Source organism: Palaemon carinicauda, chromosome 35, assembly GCF_036898095.1.
Source record: "Palaemon carinicauda isolate YSFRI2023 chromosome 35, ASM3689809v2, whole genome shotgun sequence".
NCBI lineage: Eukaryota > Metazoa > Arthropoda > Malacostraca > Decapoda > Palaemonidae > Palaemon > Palaemon carinicauda.
In genome coordinates, this window is record NC_090759.1 from 72,503,566 (window position 1) to 72,530,111 (window position 26,546).

Below are 26,546 nucleotides of genomic sequence, written 5' to 3' on the forward strand. Positions count from 1 at the left end.
AAAAAGAACAAATGAGGGGCAAAACTTAATCATAAAAAAAGAATACTTCATACAAGATCTTATTGAAAAACCAAAGAATCCACACCCCTTAGCAAGGATTTATCCATAACATATCAATATGCACTACTGTAAGGTCATAATAACCTAACAATTTTATGTCTTTCCATTTCATATCATGCTTATCACAATAAGCCCTGAATTGATAAGAAAGACCACTGATAAAGAACACTACCAGTTTACCCATGAAATTCATAATATATTTTAAGAACAGTAAAACCATTAAAATAATTCCTTTATATGTAAACTATAAAAACTTCCTAAATAAGGAGAGAAATAAGATAGAATGGTGTGCCCGAGTGTACCCTCAAGCAAGAGATCTCTACCAAGACAGTGGAAGACCATGGTACAGAGGCTACAGCACTACCCAAGACTAAAGAACAATGGTTTGATTTTGGAGCTTCCTCCTCCTAGAAGAGCTGTTTACCATATCTAAAGTCTCTCTTCTACCCTTACCAATAGGAAAGTAGCCACTGAACAACTACAGTGCAATAGCTAACCACTGGAGCCTTCAAAGAAGAATGGTTTGGTAATCTCAGTGTTGTCAGGTGTATAAAGACAGAGGTGAATGTGGAAAGAATAGGCCAGAATATTTAGTGTATGTGTAGACAATGGAAAAATGAGCCATAACTAGAGATAGGGATCCAATGTAGTACTGTCTGGCCAGTCAAAGCACCCAATAACTTTATAGCAGTAGTATCTTAAAGGGTGGCTGGTGCCCAGGCCAACCTATGATTGGTCTCGACAATAGAACTTTAAAATTTGTTCATCCCGAGGCCCTAGTTTTTAACTCTAAACTCGTGAGTGGTGTATGCAAAGAGTAGTTGAAGGGTATCATAGTGGCTACAGAAAAGTAATCTCTATTGTTCCTCACTGTAGTGTTATAGGGCTATTACCTTACATACATACAAGTTCTTTATCCTTTCAAATGATCTTCTTGCTTATGCAGATGAGGCTACTTTCTTTGCACCAATACGATCTCCCCTAGCGTAGTTGGTGAAAATCTCAAAAGATGATTAACTACAATCAGTGTATGGTGCAATTTTGGGAAATGATGCTAAACTAACAAAACTTGATGGTAAGAGTGGCATCACATCAAGGACAATAAGTACTCTGTGTACACACATTTAATTGACAATATGTATCATCTACTTTTTCAACCCCCTTTATCCCTACATTAAGGGGTTGATTGACTGATGCGCCCTCTCCAATGCCTTCTATCAAAGGTACCCTCTTCTCTCCAAATCATCTTTCACCTTCTCTCACCATCTAATTCTCTGCTTCCCTCTTGATCTTCTCCCCCTAACAGATTCCTCCCAAGCCCTCCTCACTTCCTCCCTACCATCCATCCTCAACTTGTGCCCACACCATCTCAGTTGTGACACTCTTTATCTCTGTAATATTTACTACGCCTGCCATTCTTATTTCATAATTTTCTAATCTTTCAAGCAGTGATATTCCCATATTCCACCTCAGCATTCTCAAGGTTTGCTTCCTCTTTTTGACTTTAAGCACAATTTTCTGATCCATACACTGGTCTTATTACTGTGCTACAGATCTTGACTTTTACCTTGATTGACATTTTCTTATTACATACCACTCCTGCTACCTCCCTCCACTTTCCCCATGCTGCTTTTATCATATACTCAATCTCAACCTCACATCCTTCCTCCTGATTTATAGTAGATCCAAAATATCTAAATTGTTCTCCCAGTTTTATAACTGCTCCTCAACTTTCACATATCGCTATCCTGTCCCTACCTCCCTTACTGCTCGCCATAGCTTCAGTCTTATCCACATTTACCCTCAAGCCACCACTTTCGAAAGTCTCTTGCCAATCTACCAGCCTTCTCTGTAATTCTTCCTCATTTTCAGCAGTAATTACCAAATCATCTGCATATAACAATGCCCACAACTCTTCATTTCTGATCCCTTCACTTAACACACAAAACCAACACAAAAATGGGATTAATGCTTCCCCTGGTGTAATTCAACACTAACTTCAGAGGTTTTTGTTTCTCCAAAAGCTGTTGTTACTTTTGTTCATCACCTCTACTATTCTAACCAACTTCACCATGACTTTCCTCTCTAAAAGCACCCAAACATCACTTCTCTTGGTATTCTACCATAAGCCTTCTCTATAGCTACAAAAGCTCAGAAAAGCTTCTGGATCCCCTCTAGTCTCTTTTCCTGTTACTATAAAGATGGCATCCATAGTCCCTCTCCCCCTCATGAAAACATACTGCTGTTTCTCAATCTTTACAATCTCTCTCAATCTCATCTAGTACCCTCAATAAAACTTTCAAAAGCATGCTAGGATCAATTCCCATGTAGTTACTGCATTCCATGATGTCATCTTTCTACTTGAATATAGATACTAACAGACTCTCCTCCCAGTCTTTAGGCATTATTTCCTCTTCCCACAATGCTCTTAACCCTTTTACCCCCGGGGTATTTGGAAATTTCCAACCCTTAACCCCCAGGGGGTTATTTTTTTTCAAGCACATTTTGCTGTATATTTTTTTTTAAATTGTTCTAACAGCCTTAATTTTTGACATAGAGAGGTCAGGTTGGTCTCATTCTCTTTGAAAATGCCTGAAGTTTCTCAAAAAATTATCAAAAATATGCAAACAAAAAATTTTAAATAACATTTTTTGCAAGGACGTACCGGTACGTCTATGGGGGTAAAGGGATGAGTTTTGTGAAACGTACCAGTACGTCCTTTGGGGGTAAAAGGGTTAAATATAGATACTAACAGACTCTCCTCCCAGTCTTCAGGCATTATTTCCTCTTCCCACATTGCTCTTAATAAATCCAGCAACCATTCATCCCTACATAAAGATGATTCTCGATCGCAAACTCACAGCTGTGAAACTACCAGTATGCCTCTTCAGCTGTATAAAAAACTAAATCTATTGTTCAGACAAAACTATTTCTGTTAACCCTTTTACCCCCATAGGACGTACTGGTACGTTTCACAAAAGCCATCCCTTTACCCCCATGGACGTACTGGTACGTCCTTGCAAAAAAATGCTGTAAAAAATTTTTTTCATATTTTTTGAGAAAATTCAGGCATTTTCCAAGAGAATGAGACCAACCTGACCTCTTTATGACAAAAATTAAGGCTGTTAGAGCAATTAAAAAAATATATATACTGCAAAATGTGCTGGGAAAAAAATAACCCCCTGGGGGTTAAGGGTTGGAAATTTCCAAATAGCCTGGGGGTAAAAAGGTTAATTTCCTTATCCCTAATCTAGTTACCATTCTTTCACAAGAGATTTGTTCAAGTTTTGCTATATCAGGTACAGGCAAGTAGTTTCACAAATATGTAAGAGTTTATCCTTTGATAGAATTGGAATTTGTTGTTCCATAAATTTGCAAGAACTAAATCAGGGCTTGCATCTTCAAGTAACACTAAAAGAATTGCAAAAATAAATCCTCCAAAGCATAACTGAAGCTATTCAAGTACCATAAACTTCTTTGCGTTAACTTTTCCTGAATCCCCAAGTTGGATTTTCAAATGCTGTATCATATGTCCTGAAATAAAGGCAAAAAATTACTCATAACCCTAGTCTTTGCATAAAATATCGAAATGCTACAATACCTGAGGTCTTAAACCCTGGTCTGTAACCCTCAAGAGGTCTCCTAGCTTCGGGCACTACTCTTTTAAATCCCGAGGGCTGCGAGGACGTTGCTGGCACGTGTGGTTGGTGGACTCTGGACTTTAAATCTACGGCCGGGCCTGTAGGCTTCACTCCAGGACGAGTGGAAACGGGTTTTGGTGGAACTGCAGGCCTAGACTTGGATGCTTGAACTGATTGGGTGATGTGTCTGCCAAGTTGACTGGTAGGCTTGGGCTGAGGGGCAGTAACGCTGAAACCTAAAGAGAAGTAATTGCAGGGTATACATTAAAATAAGAACACTGCAAAGTACACGTTTAATCCAAATTTATCGATTCAAGAGTACACAAAACTGTGCATACAATAGTTTTACAAAATAGTTAATAAGAATAATTCAGAGCCATTACAATTTGGAATAATGTTTCATTGATTAAAAACATATGGTTAAGGTAAGAATGATCTAAGAATTGCAAGATTTTATGGTTGTATATTCCTAATACAGTATTATATAAAATAATTAAATCTTTCTACTGTATTTTTTCAGAAATATTTACAGTATAGCATGATAATGAGAGTACTACACTGGGAGGAACGTAGAGAGTAGAGGTCCCCCCCCCCTTTTTTTTTTTTTCTTTTTTTTTATTTGTTGATGTCAGCTACCCCCCAAAATTGGGGGAAGTGCCTTGGTATATGTATGTATGTACTATACAATATTCTATTGTATTTAAAAGTTTCACCACAAAACAGAATTAGAAGAAATGTATAGTATTATGTATAGATTCTTTCAAGAAAGCAACCATTTTTAACGGCAAGCATCCATTTAAAATTGCAATATATCCTGTACTAGACATTTGAAGGTCCTAGTAAGGTGGTACAGTAGTAGTTCGGGAGGATCCAAAGTTCAGTGTAGCTTATAATATTCATGATTTAAAACGAAGCTGATTTTGGTGTTACTTGAAAATACCTGCACTATATTTTTTGGTAAATTTTATTGTCGCACATTAAAAACTAAATGATATGCTGTAGTTAGCCTAGAACAATTATTTCTCTTTATTTTGAAAACATTAATAAAGTTAAGAGGTTAATATATTCTTATGTATCATGAAAAAGAAAAGCTAAAATTACTAATCAATTAGATGTATGCTAATGCTATTCATAGACATTAGTTCACAGTCCAGTAATATTTTTCAACGTTCTAGGAATCTCTAGAACATTGAAAAAATATCGCTCAATAAAGAGTGCTATTGGGGATGGATTAACTCTTATCCCTCATACGTGGCAACGGCTCAGAGAGAATTACTTGTAAAACCTCTTGATTGAGAACTTTAGTAATTTCCATTTAAAGTTTTAGTATACTGGACTGTGAACTAATATCTATGAATAGTATTAGCATACTTCTAAATGTTGAGTAATTTTAACTTTTCTTTTTCCTGATGCATAAGAATATATTAACCTCTTAACTTTATTGATGATTTCAAAAGATAAAGAAATTATTGTTCTTGGCTAACTACAGCATATCATTTAGTTTTTAACCCTTTTACCCCCAAAGGACGTACTGGTACGTTTCACAAAACTCATCCCTTTACCCCCATGGACGTACCGGTACGTCCTTGCAAGAAAATGCTATAAAAAAAATTTTCTTTCATATTTTTGATATTTTTTTTAGAAAATTCAGGCATTTTCCAAGAGAATGAGACCAACCTGACCTCTCTATGACAAAAATTAAGGCTGTTAGAGCAATTTAAAACAAATATACTGCAAAATGTGCTGGGAAAAAAATAACCCCCTGGGGGTTAGGGGTTGGAAATTTCCAAATAGCCTGGGGGTAAAAGGGTTAACGTGCGACAATAAAATTTACCAAAAAATATAGCGCAGGTATTTTCAAGTACCACCAAAATCAGCTTTGTTTTAAATCATGAATATTATAAGCTACATGTAATAATTGAAAATATTTGTTAAGCTTTTAAACATAAAGTTAGAACTTTTTTTTACACAACTTTGGACCACCCCAAACTACTACTGTACCACCTTACCAGGACTTTCAAAGGTCTAGTACAGGATATATTGCAATTTTACAAGGATGCTTGCTGTTAACCCTTTTACCCCCAGGCTATTTGGAACTTTCCAACCCTTAACCACCAGGTTTTTTTTTTAAGCACATTTTGCAATATACATTTTTTAAATTGCTCTAACAGCCTTAATTTTTGTCATAGAGAGGTCAGCTTGGTCTCATTCTTTTGGAAAATACCTGAAGTTTCTCAAAGTTATCAAAAATATGCAAAAATAAATGTAAATAGCAGTTTTTCGCAAGGACGTACCAGTACGTCCATGGGGGTAAAGGGATGAGTTTTGTGAAACGTACCAGCACGTCCATTGGGGGTAAAAGGGTTAAAAATGGTTGCTCTCTTGAAAGAATTGATACATAATACTATACATTTGTTCCAATTGTTTACTGTTGAAATTTTTAAATACAGTAGAATATTGTACGGTACTCTCAATTCATTGTACAATATTGTATTGTACAATATATGCTAGTGGTAGGTGTCGGTGGGGTAGTCCAACTGTGTTCTCTAGGGCCTGTTACGGCCCTCCCCATTGATGAAGGGATTATCTAAATGAAAGACAGCCTGTGAATAGTGGTTTTCGCGCGCCTTTGTTAAATACGTGACACCTACAATGTGTTCACGCGAGGGTTGTAACCTCTGCATTCCATGCTTTCATCTTTCTCTAGTATATTTCGAAGATTTATATTAGAAAAGGTACAAAGAAGGACTTTTCACCGGCCGTCACAGGCCTCTTCCCAGAAATATATTTTTCCTTCGTCAAAATCCTGTTTCTCTTTCTACTAAAAGAATCAATTCTTCTTGGCCGTTAAGTCCTCAAATTACAAACATTCGGAGAAACAAACTAATCCAACTGAAATTATAATCCTCAGATACTCTTGATAAGGGTAGAAGAGACACTTTAGCTTTGGTAAGCAGCTCTTCTAGGAGAAGGACATTCCAAAATCAAACCATTGTTCTCTAGTCTTGGATAGTGCCATAGCCTCAGTACCATGGTCTTCCACTCTCTTGGGTTAGAGTTCTCTTGCTTGGGGGTACACTCCGGCACACTATTCTATCTAATTTCTCTTCCTCTTGTTTTGTTAAAGTTTTTATAATTTATAAAGTGATATTTATTTTAATGTTATTAATCTTAAATTATTTTATTATTCCTCGTTTCCTTTCCTCACTGGGCTATTTTCCCTGTTGGGGCCCTTGGGGTTATAGCATCCTGCTTTTCCAACTAGGGTTGTGGCTTAGCAAGTAATAATAATAATATTATATCAAAAGCTCATGATAAAATTCTGTAATAAAAAAATATATAAACTAATGCAGTAAGCTAGATATTTGCAATATGAAACTGGACTATTTGTGGACTTTTGCAGCTGAAAATCGTAGGCATGAGTTGGGTGTACCTTACCCTAGGGCAAAATTCAACAAAACTTGGCTTACAAACTAGGGCATTATAATGTGTCAGGACATACCAAGCTTTATTGCTTTTTCACTGCCTCATATCAGATGTGATGTTCATTTTCTGGAGAGAATAAAGTTTTTCTGAAGAAAAGTAGTTTTATACTTATTGATGATCACATGATAGTCAACTATGGCGACCGTACCTTGTCCAGCACCCAACTGTACCACCACGTGGTCCGCTGACACCGCCCCGAATGTCCTAACCAGACTCATCGACTTCCATACACGGACACCTCACCCACCAGCCCAAGATGCAAACTCCTAAGGACGGCAAGGGGTAAAGGCAGAAAAGTGAAACACCCACTGGTGTTCGCTGCTAGCATAAGCGAGGAACGAACGTACTGTACTTCACACAGAGATGGGCCGAATACACAGCAGCTACACGAATCAAAGAAGACATCTTCCAATTACTGGAATGCTGCGACAATGGCCTACGCAAGAACCTAACACGCACATTTGATATCCTGACCGGGACTAATGAAGCCACGCTCCTAGACAACATCAAAACACTTGCAGTGCGGCAAGCGAATATCATGGTTGCACGGACCCACCTTCAACAGATGCAACAAGACAGGGATGAACCCGTACGTGCATGGCGAGGGTCTACAATTTTAACGTTGAATGCTCTGGATGGCAACGAACCATGGACTATGGAGACATCGTCGTACGTGATACCATTAATCGTGGTCTGGAGGTCGGTGACATTCACTTGGAATTTCTAAGTGAATTGAACCAGGATGCATCATAGGAGGACACACTCCAATCCATCAAGGCAAACAGGAAAAACAGCGACACAGAACAATTTCCAATCGGATCACCTCCTTGTGGATAGTGCGGCAGGGTAGAAGACGGCCAAAGTAGACTTGAACGTATGACCCACTGTACAGCCTACAACCATGTGCGAAATGTGGTGTACTGCACCACTTCGAGAGCGTATGCCGCAAGTCACAGCGGAAGCAACAGCCGCCGCATACAGAATCGTATCTACCCCAAACCCAATATGCCCTTTTTGAAAACCTACACTCCATCGACAGCCTGCAACCCTTCCATCTGGACATGACCACCCTGGACCACCATGTATACAATGAATTCTGCCATGCATGGGAGAGGCGGGCTTCATACCCTCAACCATCAATCACCATCAACACTGATCCATCAGATTCCTTGGTGCTCAACCTACCAACCAACCTTCACAAGCCCACCCTCCCTACTAATTACCCTGCAATGGTCAATACTCGTTGTCAATCTTGCTTAGGTGGTATTAAACTCCTCCCCAAACTAGGCATGTCTCGGCGGAACCTCATCCCAGTTACTATGAAGATGATGCCGCAAACAAACCGGCCATCAGCATCCTAGGAGCCCTGATCTTGCGTCTCACTGATGTGTCCCCCCTCCGGTGAGCAACTCACGACCAGACGTCGCGTATTTCCTGAATTAGTCTGATCGACTTTGTCAAAGCAGGCTTGCGTTGCCCTCCGCATGATCTCAAACCAATTTCCCACAATCAGTGAATTTCACCACCTGACAATTCGCATACCGAGTGCTCAACCTCCCCACCACCACTACCTCCGGACTCCTCTAGCAACCCATAAGGGTGTCCAAGGTGCCTGCAACCACCACCCAAACCTACACCACTACCATTCACTCCTGACGATGGTAACCGAAAGACACTGGAACAATAGCTTATTAAACATTACCCGTCCAACACCATTAACGTATGTGAACATCAGCCGCTCCCAATGATGTCTGGCCCTCCGATCCGCTTAACGATAGATCACGATGCCACACCAGTTGTACACCACACGCCCATTCAAATACAAATCCATTGTCACGAGGATGTCAAGGCATGCCTTGACCAAGATATACGCCTTGGGGTTATTGAACCGATACCCGTTGGCACCCCATTACCTGGTATCACAAAACGGATGTTTGCGCTAAAATGTCCGGGAAACCCATATGGAATGTGGTTCTTTAGCCACTCGACCGTCATGCTGCTTGTAACACCCACCATACCCAATTTCCGTTTCATCAGGTACATGCTGTACCACCTAACACCTACAGGACCATCTTTGAAGCGTGGAATGGTTACCAGAGTATCTCCTTGCATGCCGATGATCGCTACCTCACCACACTTATAACGCTGGGTTGCCGTTAATGCTATTGCGTCGCACAACAGGGGTACATCATATCAGGTAATGGATAAAGTCGCCAGATTGATAAGACAGTCGCAAACGTCCCACAGAAAACAAAATGCTTTGATGACACCCTCATGTGGTCGTCTTCTACTCGAGAGGCATTCTTCCAAGCAGTGGATTGGCTGGACATATATTGAAGACACAGAATAACACTCAACCTAGCCAAATTCTCTCTTGCCAAGAAAACTAGAGTTTGCTGGCTTTGAAATTATGCCAGACAGGGTGCATCCCTGTCCCCTATTACTAGAGGCTATAAAGAACTTCCCGAGGCCGCGCAACATCACAGACATTCGCAGTTGGTTCAGTCGGGTCAATTTAGTGTTATGCATTTGCTTCAACTGATCGAATGCTTCCCTTCAGTGCTCTACTCAAACCTGGTACACCCTTCAAAATGCACTGATCAACTTCACCACCTGTTCAAAAAGCCAGTCATTGATCATTAATGAGATACACAAAGGGGCTGAAATCTATGACAAAACCAGACCAACTTGACTTGTCATTGACTGGAGCAAAGAGGGCATCGCCTTCAGACTCTTCTAAAAGCACGGCACCTGCACATCAGCTCGACCTTTCTGCTGTAAGATGAGCTGGAGAATCAGCCTTGATGGGAGCTGTTTCACACCAGGAGCTGAATCCTGCTATGCCCCAATTGAAGGAAATGCGCTAGCAGTTGTGAATGCACTTGATATAAGTCCTGCCACTTTGTGCTTGGTTGCCTTGACCTCCCCATAGCCGTAGACCGTAAACCTCTCGACAATATTCGGTGACCGGTCCCTTGGAATCTCAAGCTCGCGGCTTCTCAATCTCAAGAAATCCCTCGGCTACCTCTTCTGCATCATGCACATTCCTGGTGCGCGCAACTTAACAGCTGATACACACTCAACACCCAGTTGGCAAATATTTCAAGACTCCATCTTCCAGATGACATTGCAACATTAGGTCACCATGATGACACACACTTCCTGGATCATCACACGACATCCTTGCTGTTACTCGTGTCACAAATTTGAATACAAAGGTGGTGTGCATTCAAAAAATGATATCCCCAACTGAGGTGATCATATCTGTCACTTGGGATGATGTACACATCGCAACTACAGTACCACCGATCCATGCCTACCCAGACTGATAAAGCCCATCGAAAATGGCTTCCCTTGACAACGCAACGAGCTTCCACACAAACTGCGCAAGTACTAACAATTCAGGGATAGTCTGACCAGCTTTGTTACAACAACCGTATTATGATACCTCACTCCCTACATGAACAAGTGCCATGCATATCACACTCAGCTCATCAAGGTGTCACTCAGATGTGCTAACGTGCCGAAAGTTCCTTCTTCTGGCTATCTCTGAAATGCGGGCACACTGCTCAGCTTGCAATCGTATGGCAAGATCACAGCCAAGTGCTCTTCTCACCCTGCCTGCATCACTAGCTTACCCATTTCAGTATATTGATGCAGACTTCTTCAGCTACCGAGGCCATAACTACCTGGTCGCAGTCGACAGATATAGTGGGTGGCCGATCGCTAAGCTCAACAAAGCAGTTCGTCGAGTGTTCGTCACATACGGCACCAGTGAAGAAATGTCTTCAGATGGTGGCCCAGAATTCACAGCGCATGTCGCACACACATTCCTTCACAACTGGGGTGTCTGTCATCGTCTGTCCTCTGCCGCCTTCCCTCAAAGTAAATGCCGAGCAAGAGCTGATGTAAAGACAGTGAAGCAACTTCTCACCAACAATAGACCAAGAGGGATAAAGTCATGCTTCAGTACAGAAAAACTCCACACCGGGACACACGATTATCGCCTGCAGCATGTATCTTTGGCAGACCCATCAGAGATTTTATCTTCATACATCCTGGTAAATACATGCTTCACTTGACTTGGCAGGATATGTTCAACTAACTAGAGGAGTCATTATGTAAACATCACATGCGATCAGCTAAGAGAACCTCTGAACACACCCGAAGCCTGTCCCCGCTGGTTGTGGGAGACCGACCGTATCCAGAACAAAGTCGGGCCGAATCCTATAAAATGGGACAAGACTGGCATTATTGACAAGGTATGTCAGTTTGACCAGTATGTGGAGCGTGTCGATGGCTCTTGTCTCGTCCTCCTGCGCAACCGGAAATTTCAGCGCAAACATCTTCCTGTCGTGTCTCACAATCCTTCATCTTTGTTACCCGACAACACCAATAACTAGTCGTCAACTCACCCCAAGAGTTACCTACCAAGGATCGGCGTTGCTCTAACGACATACCAGAATGTGTCACCCCTCCCACATCTGATGCGCCACCCAGTTCGTCTGCGACATACCCAGAACATTCAACTGAAAGCATCCCTGATCCACTCGCTTCAACACACCTGTGCACAAGCCCCAATACATCTGGTCGTGTTCCTAGGGCCCTGCATGCCCACCAGCCCAACAACAAACCAGCTTCAGAGAAGAAGTGGACACTGACTTACACCTATCAAAACATCTTCGACTCAGGCCCGGTAGTCATCCAAATAGTTAGAAGACTGTTTGCAGAATCATTTTGTTCTTATTCATTCTAATGCATTGCATGCACAGGAAGTGCACCTTTTGATATTATTATTTAGACATAACCCATCTGTCTTTGTTTCTACATCCCATAGAATTGGGGGAGGGCATAGAGTATTATATGTTTCATAACATTTACTGCTTTATTATTATTTCACAATCTCATATTATCTCAGATGTGATGATGATTTTCTGGAGAGAATAAAGTTTACCTGAAGAAAAGTAGTTTCATACTTATTGACGAATAGCTTCTTGGAACCTATAAGTTAGTAAGTTGAGGCCTATTACCATTTTCTATCATAACATAGTGAAACTGCAAGACACGATCACATACCTTTTCCAGGAACAGCGTGGTCTTTACTTCTCTGTTGGTTAGTGTCATCGCCAAGTGGTTTGCGAGGCTGGAAGGCTGGGCGGTAATTAAGTAGAGGTCTCAAAGGGTTGCTGCTCTTTGCCGTTAAGGGCTGCTTATTCGTCTCTGTTCTTGACCCCTCCTTATTCTTACTTCCTGAAAACAAATAATCACTAAATTAAAGCAAAAAACAGTACCTTTAATATCAAACGCTAGTCTCAGAACAGTAAACTTTTCAATTTGCAGCTACGAAAGGCTTCCTTAGTCATTTCACGTATATTTATGAATAAACAAGGCAGAAATTAATCATCCCTTATTATTATTATTATTATTATTATTTGCTAAGCTACAACCCTAGCTGGAAAAGCAAAATGCTATAAGCCCAAGGGCCCCAACAGGGAAAATAGCCCAGTAAGGAAAGGAAAGAAGGAAAAATAAAATATTTTAAGAGTAACATTAAAATAAATATTTCCTATATAAACTATGAAAACTTTAACAAAACAAGAGGAAGAGAAATTAAATAGAATAGTGTGCCTGATTGTACCCTCAAGCAAGAGAACTCTAACCCAAGACAGTGGAAGACCATGGTACAGAGGCTATGGCACTACCCAAGACTAGAGAACAATGGTTTGATTTTGGAGTGTCCTTCTCCTAGAAGAGCTGCTTACCATAGCTAAAGAGTCTCTTCTACCCTTACTAAGAGGAAAGTAGCCACAGAACAAATACAGTGCAGTAGTTAACCCCTTGAGCGAAGAAGAATTGTTTAGTAACCTCAGTGTTGTCAGGTGTGTGAGGACAGAGGAGAATCTGTTAAGAATAGGCCAGACTATTCGGCGTATGTGTAGGCAAAGAGAAAGAACCGTAACCAAAGAGAAGGATCCAACGTAGTACTGTCTGGCCAGTCAAAGGACCCCATAACTCTCTGGCGGTAGTATTTCAACGGGCGGCTGGTGCCTTGGCCAACCTACTACCTCAAAAGCTAGTTCACAAGGTTTTTACCATTAAACTTACCATAAGTGGAATTTGTTTGAAATTTATGAGATCCAAGACCGACGCGGCCCAACCGAGCAGACACATTTTCCTTATCTTCCTGCTCCATCATGACCTGAAAAGAGATTCCAAAGTTAATACATATAACACTCAGTGTGGTTACAATGTTTCCAACTACAAGCAGATGAAAGCTGTACCTGTATTATGTACTGTATACGGAAATCAATAAAAATGCTAATTCTAGTTAACGAATAGAAGACTAATATTGGCACTCTCTTATATAAGACTTTTTGCTCCTAAAAGAAAGCTGAAAATAGAACAAGTTAATGTTAAAGATTCAAACTGCTCACTGAAGAGAGATCATTGGAAATGGATTAGAAAACAGCTGGGAGTGAAAGGACACTGCAAAGGACAAAGGTCAAGAACAACACCAAAATAAACAAATATGAAGGACTAATAAAGCTAGAGCAAATTTAAACCTAGACCTGCTATAGAAAGAAAAATACAAAACACTCAAGAGCTTTGTAATAAGCACACCTGTGTAAGGAAAGGGTCAGATTTCAGAAGAGCAAATCTAAAACTGCAAAGCAATTCAGCATCAACTAAACCAGCAATTAAAGACGCTGGAATATGTCAAACAACTCATTCGGCATGACGATCTGCTCAGTCATGAACCTGCCTTGTCAATGAGAGAGAGAGAGAGAGAGAGAGAGAGAGAGAGAGAGAGAGAGAGAGAGAGAGAGAGAGAGAGAGAGAGAGAGAGAGAGAGAAAATCGTCCCTCCCAGCTTTCTGACAACCACAGTGGTATTGTAGCTCTACGTCATGTTTGAATGACTCATCGGCCGTTTCTGAAAAGCTTGCAGAGCCAGAGATGCCACTTCCTATTCCACAGTTGACGTGCAAATTGGAAACATCATTGCCTGGCGATCATCAGACTGGGGTTGAAGCCCCACTCAAGCTCAATAGTTTCTTGTAGTGTCTGTAATCTCTCCATCCTTGTGAGCTAAGGATACGGGGAGGGGGGGGGCATATAGGTCTAATGTCGAGTCATCAGCAGCCATTGCCTGGTCCTGGCTTGTTAGAGGGGATCCTAGGTGCTTATCTGTATATATAAATACGGTCAGTCTCTAAGGCATTGTCCAGCTAGAAAGAACAATGTCGTTGTCCCTTGCCGCTGTCATTCATGAGCAGCCATTAAACCTTAAACACCTGATGTGAATAAGTCCAGCAGTTACGCACATCAAACCGCCTTCTCCCAATTTGGAAAGGGAAGCATCTCACAAGGCAGAGTTCAAAGGCCCTCCCATGCTGGAGATCCTATCATCTCTCCACCATATAAGGTCACCTTGCACTCTTGCACTAAGATGGGGGCAAGATCATTGGCTGATGATAAGAGAAGCTTCACACGCCACTGAAGAGATGTCTAGTCTATACAGGCGTGAGGTAAGAGGTTCTCCAGACTGCAGTTGTCCAAGGCTCACTTACCAGTGCAGAGCTGGTTCCTGTCCAGTCAGGAATAGTTAGAAAGGATCTCTGACCTTGCCAAGATAAAAGTCTGACAGAAAGACACTTGCTGCTGCCATATTGACAAGTATGCCCAGGTAATTTGACCTTTGACAGAAAGTGAGATTAGATTTTCCCTGTATATCACAATCCTATGATTACAATATAGAGATGGTCTCAATCAGAAGGACTACAATTTCCATGGATGAAATTTTGGAAATATGACAAACTTATAACAGAGTTTGTATTTTTCCTAACATACAAACCCGAATTCTTTACTATAGGAGATATTCTAGCGCGAGCTGTAAAATACAGCAGAAAACCTTAACAAGGTCGTTATCCACCTGTTATTGGTGGGGGACTGCCGGTCGGTAGCTACTGAATACCTTCAATCGGATTCTAGCTAGGACTAATTTAGGGGGCGGTGACGTAGGGTAGACTTGTGTAAAGAATTCGGGTTTGTATGTTAGGAAAAATACAAATTCTGTTATAAGTTTGTCATTTGTTCCTACACTTTATACAAACCCTCATTCTTTACTATAAGAGATTTGGTCTTGAGACCAGGGTGGTCAAGGAGTTCCCTATTCCTAGGGAAGATAGTCCTCAGACTCTTTATGAAAAAATCTCCCGTTAAACTTTTCTTTGTAGATCTCCATAATCTTAGCACGACTGAAAGTTTGTAATTTCGTGGAAACAAATGTTTCAGGATGAAGAGGGTCAGGAATATTCGACTCGGACCCTTTTATACTTGGGATTCCCCCGACCTTGAAAAGGGGAACCCTCGTGACTACGAGTATAACTTATACCCTGTGAGAGGAGTCAGATGAGTTTCATATCTTATTTCCATAGGCGAAACCAGCTGAAACTGGCTACAGACTAGGATACCCAGATGGGAGGGAGAAGGAAGCACAGAATATAGATGGATGTGCTTCTAAAAACCTAGTGTAACACAGAATCCTCGATCAATGGCTACTGTCCCCTGAAAGGACGTCAGGTAGCTACAGCACCTGTTGACCTGCCATAATAGGCCCTATAGAAAAGGTGTTTAGAGAACTATCTGTCACATCAGTTAAATAGCGAGTGGTGAATGTAGATTGGCGTTTCCAGACTCGAGCTCTTAAGACTTGGGAGACTGAAAAATTTTTCTTAAATACCAGTGAAGCAGCCACTCCCCTAACTTGATGGGCTTTGGGTTGAGCAGCCTCTGGGTCTCCGTGAATGGCTCTCACAATAACTTTCATAAGCCAGAAAGAGATGGTGTTGAGAGAGATTCTCTTCTTTACCTTGTTGTTACTGAGGAAGAGATGACTGAGGCGTGGTCTGAAAGGTCTGGTGTGCTTCAGGTATTTCCTTGGCACCCTGACTGGGCATAGTAGCAATTAGTCTGTATCCTGTGTTACCTTATTGAGGCCGGAAAACTGAAATTCTCTAAACCTCATCGGCCGATGAAGGCCACAAAGCCTGGGACGAAGTTGAGCGAGACTTCCCCCATCCTCTAGACTGGGTGACTTCGTAGGACAGACCATGTAGTTCACCGACCCTTTTTGCCAAGGCCAGAGCTACTAGGAAGACTGTCTTAAGGGTTAGGAAGTAGTCAGAGGTCCTATTTAAGGGCTCATAGGGTGGACCCTTCAAGGAACGTAAGACCAGGGACACGTCCCAAGGTAGTGGTCTAATCTCAACTGGGGGGCAACATCTCTCAAAACCTCGAATCAACAAGGTGATATCTTCTGAGGTGGAAAGGTCAACCCCTCTCAGTCTACAGATGAGGCTTAAGGCTGAACGATAGCCTTTAATTGCCGAGACTCAGAAGAGTTTTTCCTCCCTGAGGTACACAAGGAAGTCTGCCACTAATGGAAGAGAGGGATCGAGTGAAGACACGCCTCGCCCTCTACACCAAGCTGCAAACACTCTCCATCTTGCTTGGTAGAGATTTTTGGAAGATTGGCGCAGGTGCCTGGACATGTGCTCAGCCACCTTCCCTGAAAAGCCTCCGCTTCTGAGGAGTGACTGGACAGCCTCAAGGCGTGAAGCTTCAGGAAGGGGATTTTCCCGTGGGGGACACCACTGTGTGGCTTCGTCCGCAGAAGGGGCTCTGGAGGAAGAAACCTTGGAACCTAAACCAGCAGGGAAAGAAGGTCTGCGTAACATTCTCTGCTTGGCCATGCCGGAGCTATTAGGGTTAGCTTGCAGTACCGGGAGGTCCTGAGTTTGATGATCACCCTTCTGAGCAGGCAAAAGGGTGGAAAGGCGTATGCGTCCAGGTTGTCCCAAGACTGTTGAAGGGTGTCTTGGATCGCTGCTTGATGGTCTGGAACTGGGGACCCATAGCGGGGAAGTTTCGCATTCAGAGGGGTGGCGAACAGGTCTATTGTGGGGAAACCCCACAAAGCTATTACTGTCTTCGCTACTCTAGGTTCCAAAGACCATGCACCACTCAGCACTTGGTGATGCTGGCTCAGTTGATCCGCCACGATGTTTCTCCGGCCCGGAATAAACCTGGCTGTGAGAGAAATGTTGTGACCTTCCGCCCACTGGCAAATCTGGACCACTAGCAGACAGAGGTCTCTTGCCAGAGTACCCCCTTGTTTGTTGATCTAAGAGATGGCTGTGGAGTTGTCGCTCATCAGCACCACCTCTCGTCCTTGTAGATCTTTTACAAAGTATTTTAGGCCTTTCCAGGCTGCTAATAATTCCAGGTGATTTATATGGAGAGTTTGTTCTATGAGACCAAACTCCTGATGCTAATTTCGGGCCTAGGTGAGAACCCCAGCCCCGAAGCAATGCGTCCAAAGAGAGTTTCAACTTCGGACTGGGGCTTTGGAGGGGAATGCTCGTTTGGGTATTCTCTCTGGTTGACCACCACTGAAGATCTTGTATCACCAGAGCAGGTCCCTCCACTGACAAGAATGGGGAATCGATCTTTTGAGACCAATGGGTCTTCAGATGCCACTGGAGACTTCTCATTCTTGATCTTCCCCCTGGAACTAGTTTTTCCAGGGAGGAAAGATGGCCCAGAATTCTCTGCCACGAGTTGGCTCTAGGAGGCAGTGGAGACAAGAGTTGGACGATGGATTGTTCCAGTCTCCGAAGTCTGTCTTCCGAAGGGAACACCCTCCCTACCTGGGTGTTCATGGACATACCCAGATAGTTTAAGACTTGGGTTGGAATCAAGCAAGACTTCTCTGCACTTACAAGGATCCCCAGGTCCTTGCACAGGCCTAGAAGTCTTCTCAGGTGATCCAGAGCTAGTTCCCTAGATGAGGCCAGGAGTAGCCAACGTCTAGGTACCTTAGCAGTCGTATCCCGTGCTTGTGAGCCCACGAGGAAAAGAGTTTGAAAACCCTCGTAAAGAACTGTGGGGCGGTCGAGAGGCCGAAGCATAGGACTTTGAACTCGAAGATGCGACCCCGAACCAGAAAGCTCAGGAGTTTCCGATATGTGCGATGGATCGGCTCATAGAAATAAGAGTCTTTCTAGTCCACAGATGCCATAGTCTCCATTTTGAATGGAGTTTGCTTCACAAACCGATTCAAGGTCGAAAGATCGATTACTGGTCTACAACCTCTCGAGGCTTTCTCTACCAGAAAGAGGCGACTGATAAACCTCGGGGAGGTGTTGGAAACTTCTTGTATGGCGCCTTTTAGAAGCATGCTCTGGATCTCCCGAGCTAGGGCTTGCTGTTTCCCGGGATCCGGAGGGACCTGGGAGGACGAGATCGGGGAAGGAATTAGAGGAGGAGGAGAGCCTATAAAGGGAATGCGGTATCCCCAACGAAGCACCTTGTTGGTCCATTGCATGGCCCCCATAGCCTTCCACCTCCAACTCCCCTGCAGGCACCCCCCTACGCACTGTGAGGGGGGAGCCGTGACCCTATTTCTGTCTAGGGTTCCTCCCTCTGCCTTAAGCCTTGGGAGGAGCCGATTTTCCTCTGCCCATAGGTTTGGCTATAAAAGAGGGGCAGCTGAGGCTCTTGGCTGGGAGTGGAGTTGCGGCTGTGGTTTTAGGTTGTGGAGTTGGATGCTGTTGCATTAAGCGAAGGGAGGCAGCCTTTTGCATCACGGTGTCCTGCATCTCTTTCCTCCGAGTATCTAAGGCAGAGGAAACTGCTTGTTTACCAAAAAGAGGAGAAGTTGAAGAAGGTCCGAGTTTCTCAAATCTGATTTCCCGGCCTTACCGATGCTCCTATGAAGTCTGGAAACTACCGATTCCCTCCTTTTGAGGACCCAATTGCCCCATATGGTTGCAGTTGCAGCAGTTAGGAAGTCCATTGTCTTGGCCTCAGCAGCTAGGACTTCCTATAGGGACTGCATGGAGTTTTGGTTTGATAGGTCTTCGTGACTCGCTAGGTAGCCGACTGTGCCTGACCACATGTCGAACCAGGATAATGCCTCCAGAAGGGACAGTGAAGCTGCTTCCATTGCCGAGGCTTCTGTGGCAGTGAAGGAGACTGGGAGAGAAGAGTGTCTCTCTGAAGAGCAGCCAGGTGTGAGCCTCGCTGTGAGGGGATCCAGGGTCAGAGAAGAAGGGTTGGCGTCTCTGATCTTGTAAAAGCGCTTTTCCCTCGAAAACGGGAATTTTAGAAGTTTAAGGGATCCTTTCGACTTCAGGGAACCAGTTTCCCCCCGAGACCGTCTGCGAGACCTTCCTCCGACGGCCTGCCGTGTGAATAGACCAGGGAAGTTTGATTCTGGTCTTAGGGTTTGGTTGGAGGACGACATAGTCTGTCTAAAGCTGGAGCGTCGGTATATCGAGGCAACAGATGTAGATCGCCGAGGCCAGAGATATTACACATACAGGTAGTTCTTAGAGCCCTCAGATAGGAGGACTCTTAAGTCCTTTGATGGTTGCTCTTCCGAGGAATCTTCCGGTTGCGCAAATTCCTCGCGAGGAAGGGCGATAGAAGTCAGTGTGTCTGGGGTTAACGGCGAAGTAGGAGACTTCATTGCCGTTGTTCCAAGCGAAGGCAGAGTGCTGGATAATGGCGCCGCGAGCACCTGACCTTGCCTGGAAGTCAATGGTCTAGGCGTAGGTGACCGAATTATCGGTACTGTCTTAGTAAGTTTCATGGAAATTCTTCTTTTTGAAGGGTCTGAAGAACAAGCTAGAAGAGGCTGCATTGATCGGCGATCTGGCCTTTTCCCACGCGGATATGCCCGGAGACTTTCGCGATCGGGAGGTTGAAGGACCGGAGCGCTCTCCCTCTGACGATACGTAGCAACGGTGAGAAGTTCTCTTTCTCCCTTTCCTAAAGCGATCCGAGCTCCTCAAACTAATATGTGAAGGAGAGGGATCGCGCTCAGAGTGCGCTTTTCCCTTGTCCGCGCTCCGGGCGCGATTAGATGAAAAATCGTGGGAAGAGCTTGTCCAACGGGAGCGCTTATTACGCTTTGGAGAACTCTCGTGACGAGGAGCGAGAACGTATCGTAGCGCTCTTTTTCTTGAAGCGCCTAGAGTGCTTAGATGATCCCTCGCGAGAGGAAGTCGATAGCGAGGCAGAATAATGACGCGAGTTAGCGCTCTTTTTGTGACAAGAGCACTTATAGTCTCTCGGCGAGACATTTCGTGAAGAGATAGAAGGCGAGGAAGAGCGAGAACGATAATGTCTCTTCCTATGTCACCTGTCTCTCCGACGAGAACGTCTGGGCGAAGAAGAGCGAGCTCTCCTTTTCCTCTTCTCTCTCTCCCTCCTAGCCTCCGAAGAGGGTGAGGACGAGAATGATGATGATGAGGAGGAGGAGGGAGAGGTACTGCGATGTTTGCGCTTACGACGTTGTAGTTTTGTAGAAGCGCAAGCGAGGTGCGAAGTAGGCGCCGCCGGAGCTGAAGTTACTATATCTACTGAAACTTCTGCGGGCGCCGACTGAGTTAACGGGAGGTAGGCGAGGTCCGGAACTTCCGAGGGTTCCAAAACAGAAGGGACCCCGAGGTAAAACTGTGCCCGCGAGGAACTGGTTCCACACTTCCTCTGAAGGAGAACCAGGAAGTCCAAGGGCAGGCCATACCGCTCGTACATGATCTAGAATGGAAGTGGTAATAGTCATTCCCGGTGTCGGAAAAGATGGTCCCAGTGGGGGGGCAATGTGATCCGCCTGACCAGGGGGAATGGGGGTTAAGTCATTGGTGCCGCTCTTCCTTGACTTTCCCCCGGAGGATGGAGGCAAGGAAGAATCTGAAGGGAGAGATCGAGAGGCCGAAGAAGAGGCCCGAGACTCCTTACCTTTCGACGGCGAACCTGGAGGTAACGAATCCTTTTTGGATTTCTTCTTCTTCCTCTTCACAAACTTTTCCCACTGAGAGGGCGACCAATCTCTACATACTTGGCAGGGGGAGCCTTCAGAACACCTATGACCTCTGCACGAAGGACATAGGGAATGAGGATCCACCTCCGGTCGCGACATAAATGTGCCACATGATTTCCGGGGAACCCCGGGACACTTCCTCATAATAGAGGACATCACATCTAACAAAGAAAAAAGAAAAAGAGTTTATCAAAAACACAATAAAGAAAGGCTAGTCTGCCAGTCAAACAAAAGCAGGAGCAGCGGTGTTACCAATGCGACGGCTAGAATTCGATTGAAGGTATTCAGTAGCTACCGACCAGCAGTCCCCACCACTGACAGGTGGATAACTACCGGCCCGGTCATTAACGGCCTTGTTAAGGTTTTCTGCCGTATATTCCAGCTCGCACTAGAATATCTCCTATAGTAAAGAATGAAGGTTTGTATCAAGTGTAGGAACAAACTAGGTATTACTTCCTACAAACATTTTTTTAGGGAGCACACCTAAATCATTAGTATTCCTCTATTTCACAAGCTGCAGACAATTCCTCTACCACATAGATACCATTATGAGCAGCTCTTTTTTTACAGCGATACCTTGAAAAACATAAAAGACCAAATGAGATCTAGATGACACCAATGTCAACACAGGAGTGAGCAACTGAGAAGCAGTTGCCAGTCCTACACACACAGCTCTGAACTGGTAATATCTGGAGGACAACATAGAGGTACTTCTGGAAAAACAGATGGCTAGAAATCTGAAAACATCATCCTTCAAATCCAACAAATGCATGAAGTCCCCCTCTCTAATGGAAGCCCACACACAACACACAAGTTTTTATCTTGAGGAGTCTAAAGAACAAACTAGTTCAACAGGGAAAAATCAATGACCAGACATCAATTGGTAGTCTACTTCTCCACAAGAGACTATGAAAGCCAGGAAACTAATCCTTTACTACTTGTATATGATATCTGGCATGGCTTTCACCTCGGCTGATAGCGACTTAAATGTAGTTAATTACTGTCCTGGTGGAAACTTAAGGGTAAGGATCAGCTTCCTGTTGCTGCCACACTGTCCAATGGCACGACAGGTATCGGCCTCACACACAACCTTGAAAGTGGGAGTCCCTACTTCAGCATCCCTAAGCCATTGTCTCCCCCTTACAACCTTTTCTGTTCTGAGCTTGAGAGAAGCACTCATAAAGAGTAAGGCACCTTGCTCAAGAGACTGAAGTTCCCCATATGAGGTTTTGAAAAAAACCATGGACTTATTCAAGGTCAAGCCAGGCGAGTATGCCACAGTTCTCTTTAAGTGGCCATCTGGAAACTGTAGAGGATCAGCTTTTCCTAATTAACTTGTCTTCATTTATCCACTGGTGTCCACCCTTCATAAGTGAAGGGATATGCAACACAACAAAATTTTCTTATGCCAAGACTGATTTCAGAATCAGCTTTTTTAAGAAAACCAAGATCTTTCAAAGGAGACCATGCTCTACACTCTGAACAGAAGGATACCTACAAACAGAGATGCCCTCTACAAATTACACAATGCATACCGGTATCTACAAGCCGAGTTGACATGAACCTACCACATGGTTCAACCGTTTATTTGGATGCTTACAAATCCCACAATTTTTGTTTCTTGTAATGCCCAAGCATCCACAACCAACATACAAGTACAGTATAAAAGTCAAAAGAAACCACTTCCAATACAGCAAGACAGTCGGAAGCAAGAACATAGAGCAGTACTCGCAAGGAAATTGATGATGAACTCAAAAGTTAGGGGGTGAATGTAGTTTGTTGAGTGGCATAAAATTTATAACTTTTCAAATCAATTTTGATTATGGGGAAGTAGTTATTCATTTTGGTTAGAAATACAATAATATGAAGCTAGTTTTATGATTTACTTAATAATATGATTTAGTGTTATTTTGCCAGGAGTGAGGCTTTTAAAATTTTTCAGGTATAACTTTTGAAATTTTCCCCCCCGGTGTGCCCTAACGAACTACAAAGGAGACAAATTATTATATAGATCTATGGTACATGTATAACATTGGGTCAACAGGCCTGTCGTTCACATAGAAAATGAGGATCCTTTCTAACCATGGCAGTCATCACCCACTCTTAATAATTGTGTTCACTTATTGGTCTTTGCTCCGCTGGACCTAGCTTTGCTCGTAATTTGATATTTTACTGTTCCTCTGTTCTGAGAAGCTGTACATGTGCTACAGGAGTTAACCAAGTAGGCAAGTATTTTGTTGGATAAAAATTTGGCGATCCTACTACATACAAACTACTCGCACCTATGCAACTTCGAGGGAAACGATTAGGATAATATTATAATTATTAATTGCTAAGCTACAACCCTAGTTGAAAAAGCAGAATGCTATAATCCCAGGGGCCCCAACAGGGAAAATAGCCCAGTGAGGAAAGGAAATCACAATGAGATCCATCCAGCCTAATAGAATCCTACGATTCTCAAGTTCAATTGTTTAGATACAAGCTATCGGTTGGCTAATTTCTAATGAAATGAAAACGGATCCTGCGATAACCTAGACTAGGGGAGTTCCTAAACAATCAAAATTTTGGCACCTTTGTATATCAGCGGCCAGTTCCTCCTACTTCCATAAAAGATGAACCTCAACTAACCTGAACTTTCATCCCTAACCTACCCTACAAGCCATGGCCTTACTTACCTAACAGGGAGGGGGGGGGCTAACTCCCCCTTGCGATGCCCCTAAGACTGCCATATTCTAAATTAACCGTTGTCATTCATGTATGTGGCCGCTATCGTACATACACACCAAAATTTCAGCGCAATATTTTGCAATGCATTAAACCCTAGTTATATACCAGTAAAGAGCATGTTAACCCTTTTACCCCCAGGCTATTTGGAAATTTCCAACCCTTAACCCCCAAGGGGTTATTTTTTTCCCAGCACATTTTGCAGTATATATTTTCTAAATTGCTCTAACAGCCTTAATTTTTGTCATAGAGAGGTCAGGTTGGTTTCATTCTCTTGGAAAATGCCTGAATTTTCTAAAAAAAAAAATGATCAAAAATAAGAAAAAAAAAATTATAGCATTTTTTTGCAAGGACGTACCGGTACGTCCATGGGGGTAAAGGGATGGCTTTTGTGAAACGTACCAGTACATCCTTTGGGGGTAAAAGGGATAAAGGCCGCCTTCAAAATAAAAAGATATTGACGCCAAAATAATGTTGAAAATTTTGATTGTTTGGGTAAGGTAGGCCACACTTAAACACTCCTGCAAACATACACGATCTCCTAACAGGATTTTGTATTCAGAAGATATGTGAAAAAGTATTAAAATGTGAAAAAGTATTAACATGTGAAAAAGTATTAACATGTGAAAAAGTATTAACATAGTAAAATGAAAACTATGAGGGTAAACTTGCAGGTTTTCTTAAAGTTCCTGCCAGGACATTTTCTATCAGTAAAGAGCATGTTAAAGGCTGCCTTCACAATAAAAAGATATTGACGCCAAAATAATGTGTAAAAATTTAATTGTTTGGGTAAGGTAGGCCACACTTACACCCTCATACAGACCCAAAATTTTGGTGATAAAAGTGGCAAAGGATTTAGTATTCGTAAAATATAAGTAAAAAGGTATTAATATACTAAAGTGAAAAATATGGGGGTAACCTTGCTTGTTTTCTCATAGTAACGACAAGAACGACATTTTCTGATAAAACCAAAATTTCCCTAAAGGAAAACTCGAAAACTCCCGTTTTTCCGAAAATTACATTTATTTTGGGGGCTATACCTTAATATAGCCCACGTTTACACCCTATATCTCTGGTCTAAGATATATCAATTAGCTTGCTATAGAATTAGATAACAGCATACTATATAAATAAAACAGACATAAATATTGAAGAAATACAAACAAAAATTCAAAATGGTTGTTAAAATCGTAAACAATCTGGCCAAAAATACTGCCCATCATACATCAACAGCATTAAACATCTCAACACATATTTTATCATATGAAATATCACTTATAAACAATCTCCATAGAATAAACTAATCATACTTACTTAAAAGCGTCCCACAAAACCACAAATTAGACTAAAAACACCCCCAGATATGTGAGGTGTTTACGTTTTGAGATTTAAATTCCACTTGGTTGTGACGGAAGGTGATGTTTCTCGGCTTCTGATTGGTCGAGGCGAACAGCGAGTCCAAGTAAAGTCAGCCATTTACGCTATGTTTAGCAACTTTAACGTCTCTCTCTCTCTCTCTCTCTCTCTCTCTCTCTCTCTCTCTCTCTCGAAATAAATAGATAAATAAGGAAAAATAGCCCAGTAAGGAAAGGAAATAAATAAACTACAGGAGAAGTAGTGAACAATTGATATATATATAATATATATATATATATATATATATATATATATATATATATATATATATATATATATATATATATATATATATATATATATAGAATTATCTTAATTTTCTTACTCTTGTTTTTTTTAGATTTATTTTGATATTGTCTGGCAACTTTAACGTCTCTCTCTCTCTCTCTCTCTCTCTCTCTCTCTCTCTCTCTCTCTCTCTCTCTCTCTCTCTCTCGACCGTAAAAATAGCACAGTATGGAAAGGAAATAAACATACTACAAAAGAAATAATGAACAATTAAATAAGATAAGCTATGTTTAGCAACTTTAACGTCTCTCTCTCTCTCTCTCTCTCTCTCTCTCTCTCTCTCTCTCTCTCTCTCTCTCTCTCTCTCTCTCTCTCTCTCTCTCGACCGTAAAAATAGCACAGTAAGGAAAGGAAATAAACAAACTACATAAGAAATAATGAACAATTAAAATAAGATATGCTATGTTTAGCAACTTTAACGTCTCTCTCTCTCTCTCTCTCTCTCTCTCTCTCTCTCTCTCTCTCTCTCTCTCTCTCTCTCTCGACCGTAAAAATAGCACAGTGAGGAAAGGAAATAAACAAACTACAAAAGAAATAATGAACAATTAAAATAAGATATGCTATGTTTAGCAACTTTAACGTCTCTCTCTCTCTCTCTCTCTCTCTCTCTCTCTCTCTCTCTCTCTCTCTCTCTCTCTCTCTCTCGACCGTAAAAATAGCACAGTAAGGAAAGGAAATAAACAAACTACATAAGAAATAATGAACAATTAAAATAAGATATGCTATGTTTAGCAACTTTAACGTCTCTCTCTCTCTCTTCTCTCTCTCTCTCTCTCTCTCTCTCTCTCTCTCTCTCTCTCTCTCTCTCTCTCGACCGTAAAAATAGCACAGTAAGGAAAGGAAATAAACAAACTACATAAGAAATAATGAACAATTAAAATAAGATATGCTATGTTTAGCAACTTTAACGTCTCTCTCTCTCTCTCTCTCTCTCTCTCTCTCTCTCTCTCTCTCTCTCTCTCTCTCTCTCTCTCTCTCTCTCTCCCTCTCTCTCTCTCTCTCTCTCTCTCTCTCTCTCGACCGTAAAAATAGCACAGTAAG

The 26,546-nt window shown here is 42.4% G+C and overlaps 1 protein-coding gene across 1 annotated transcript in view; it reads right to left on the reverse strand.

Annotated features, from left to right (window-relative positions):
- LOC137627875 (aurora kinase A-like) overlaps window positions 1-25,251 on the reverse strand; it is a 35,864-nt gene extending 10,613 nt beyond the window's left edge. The window contains exons 1-4 of the mRNA XM_068359309.1: window positions 25,116-25,251; window positions 13,293-13,386; window positions 12,264-12,437; window positions 3,662-3,937 (exon numbers count right to left, since the gene is read on the reverse strand). Coding sequence (XP_068215410.1) covers window positions 3,662-3,937; window positions 12,264-12,437; window positions 13,293-13,383 — 541 coding nt within the window. The 5' untranslated portion in view covers window positions 13,384-13,386; window positions 25,116-25,251. The remainder of the gene's footprint in view (window positions 1-3,661; window positions 3,938-12,263; window positions 12,438-13,292; window positions 13,387-25,115) is intronic.
- Window positions 25,252-26,546: the final 1,295 nt, after the last annotated feature.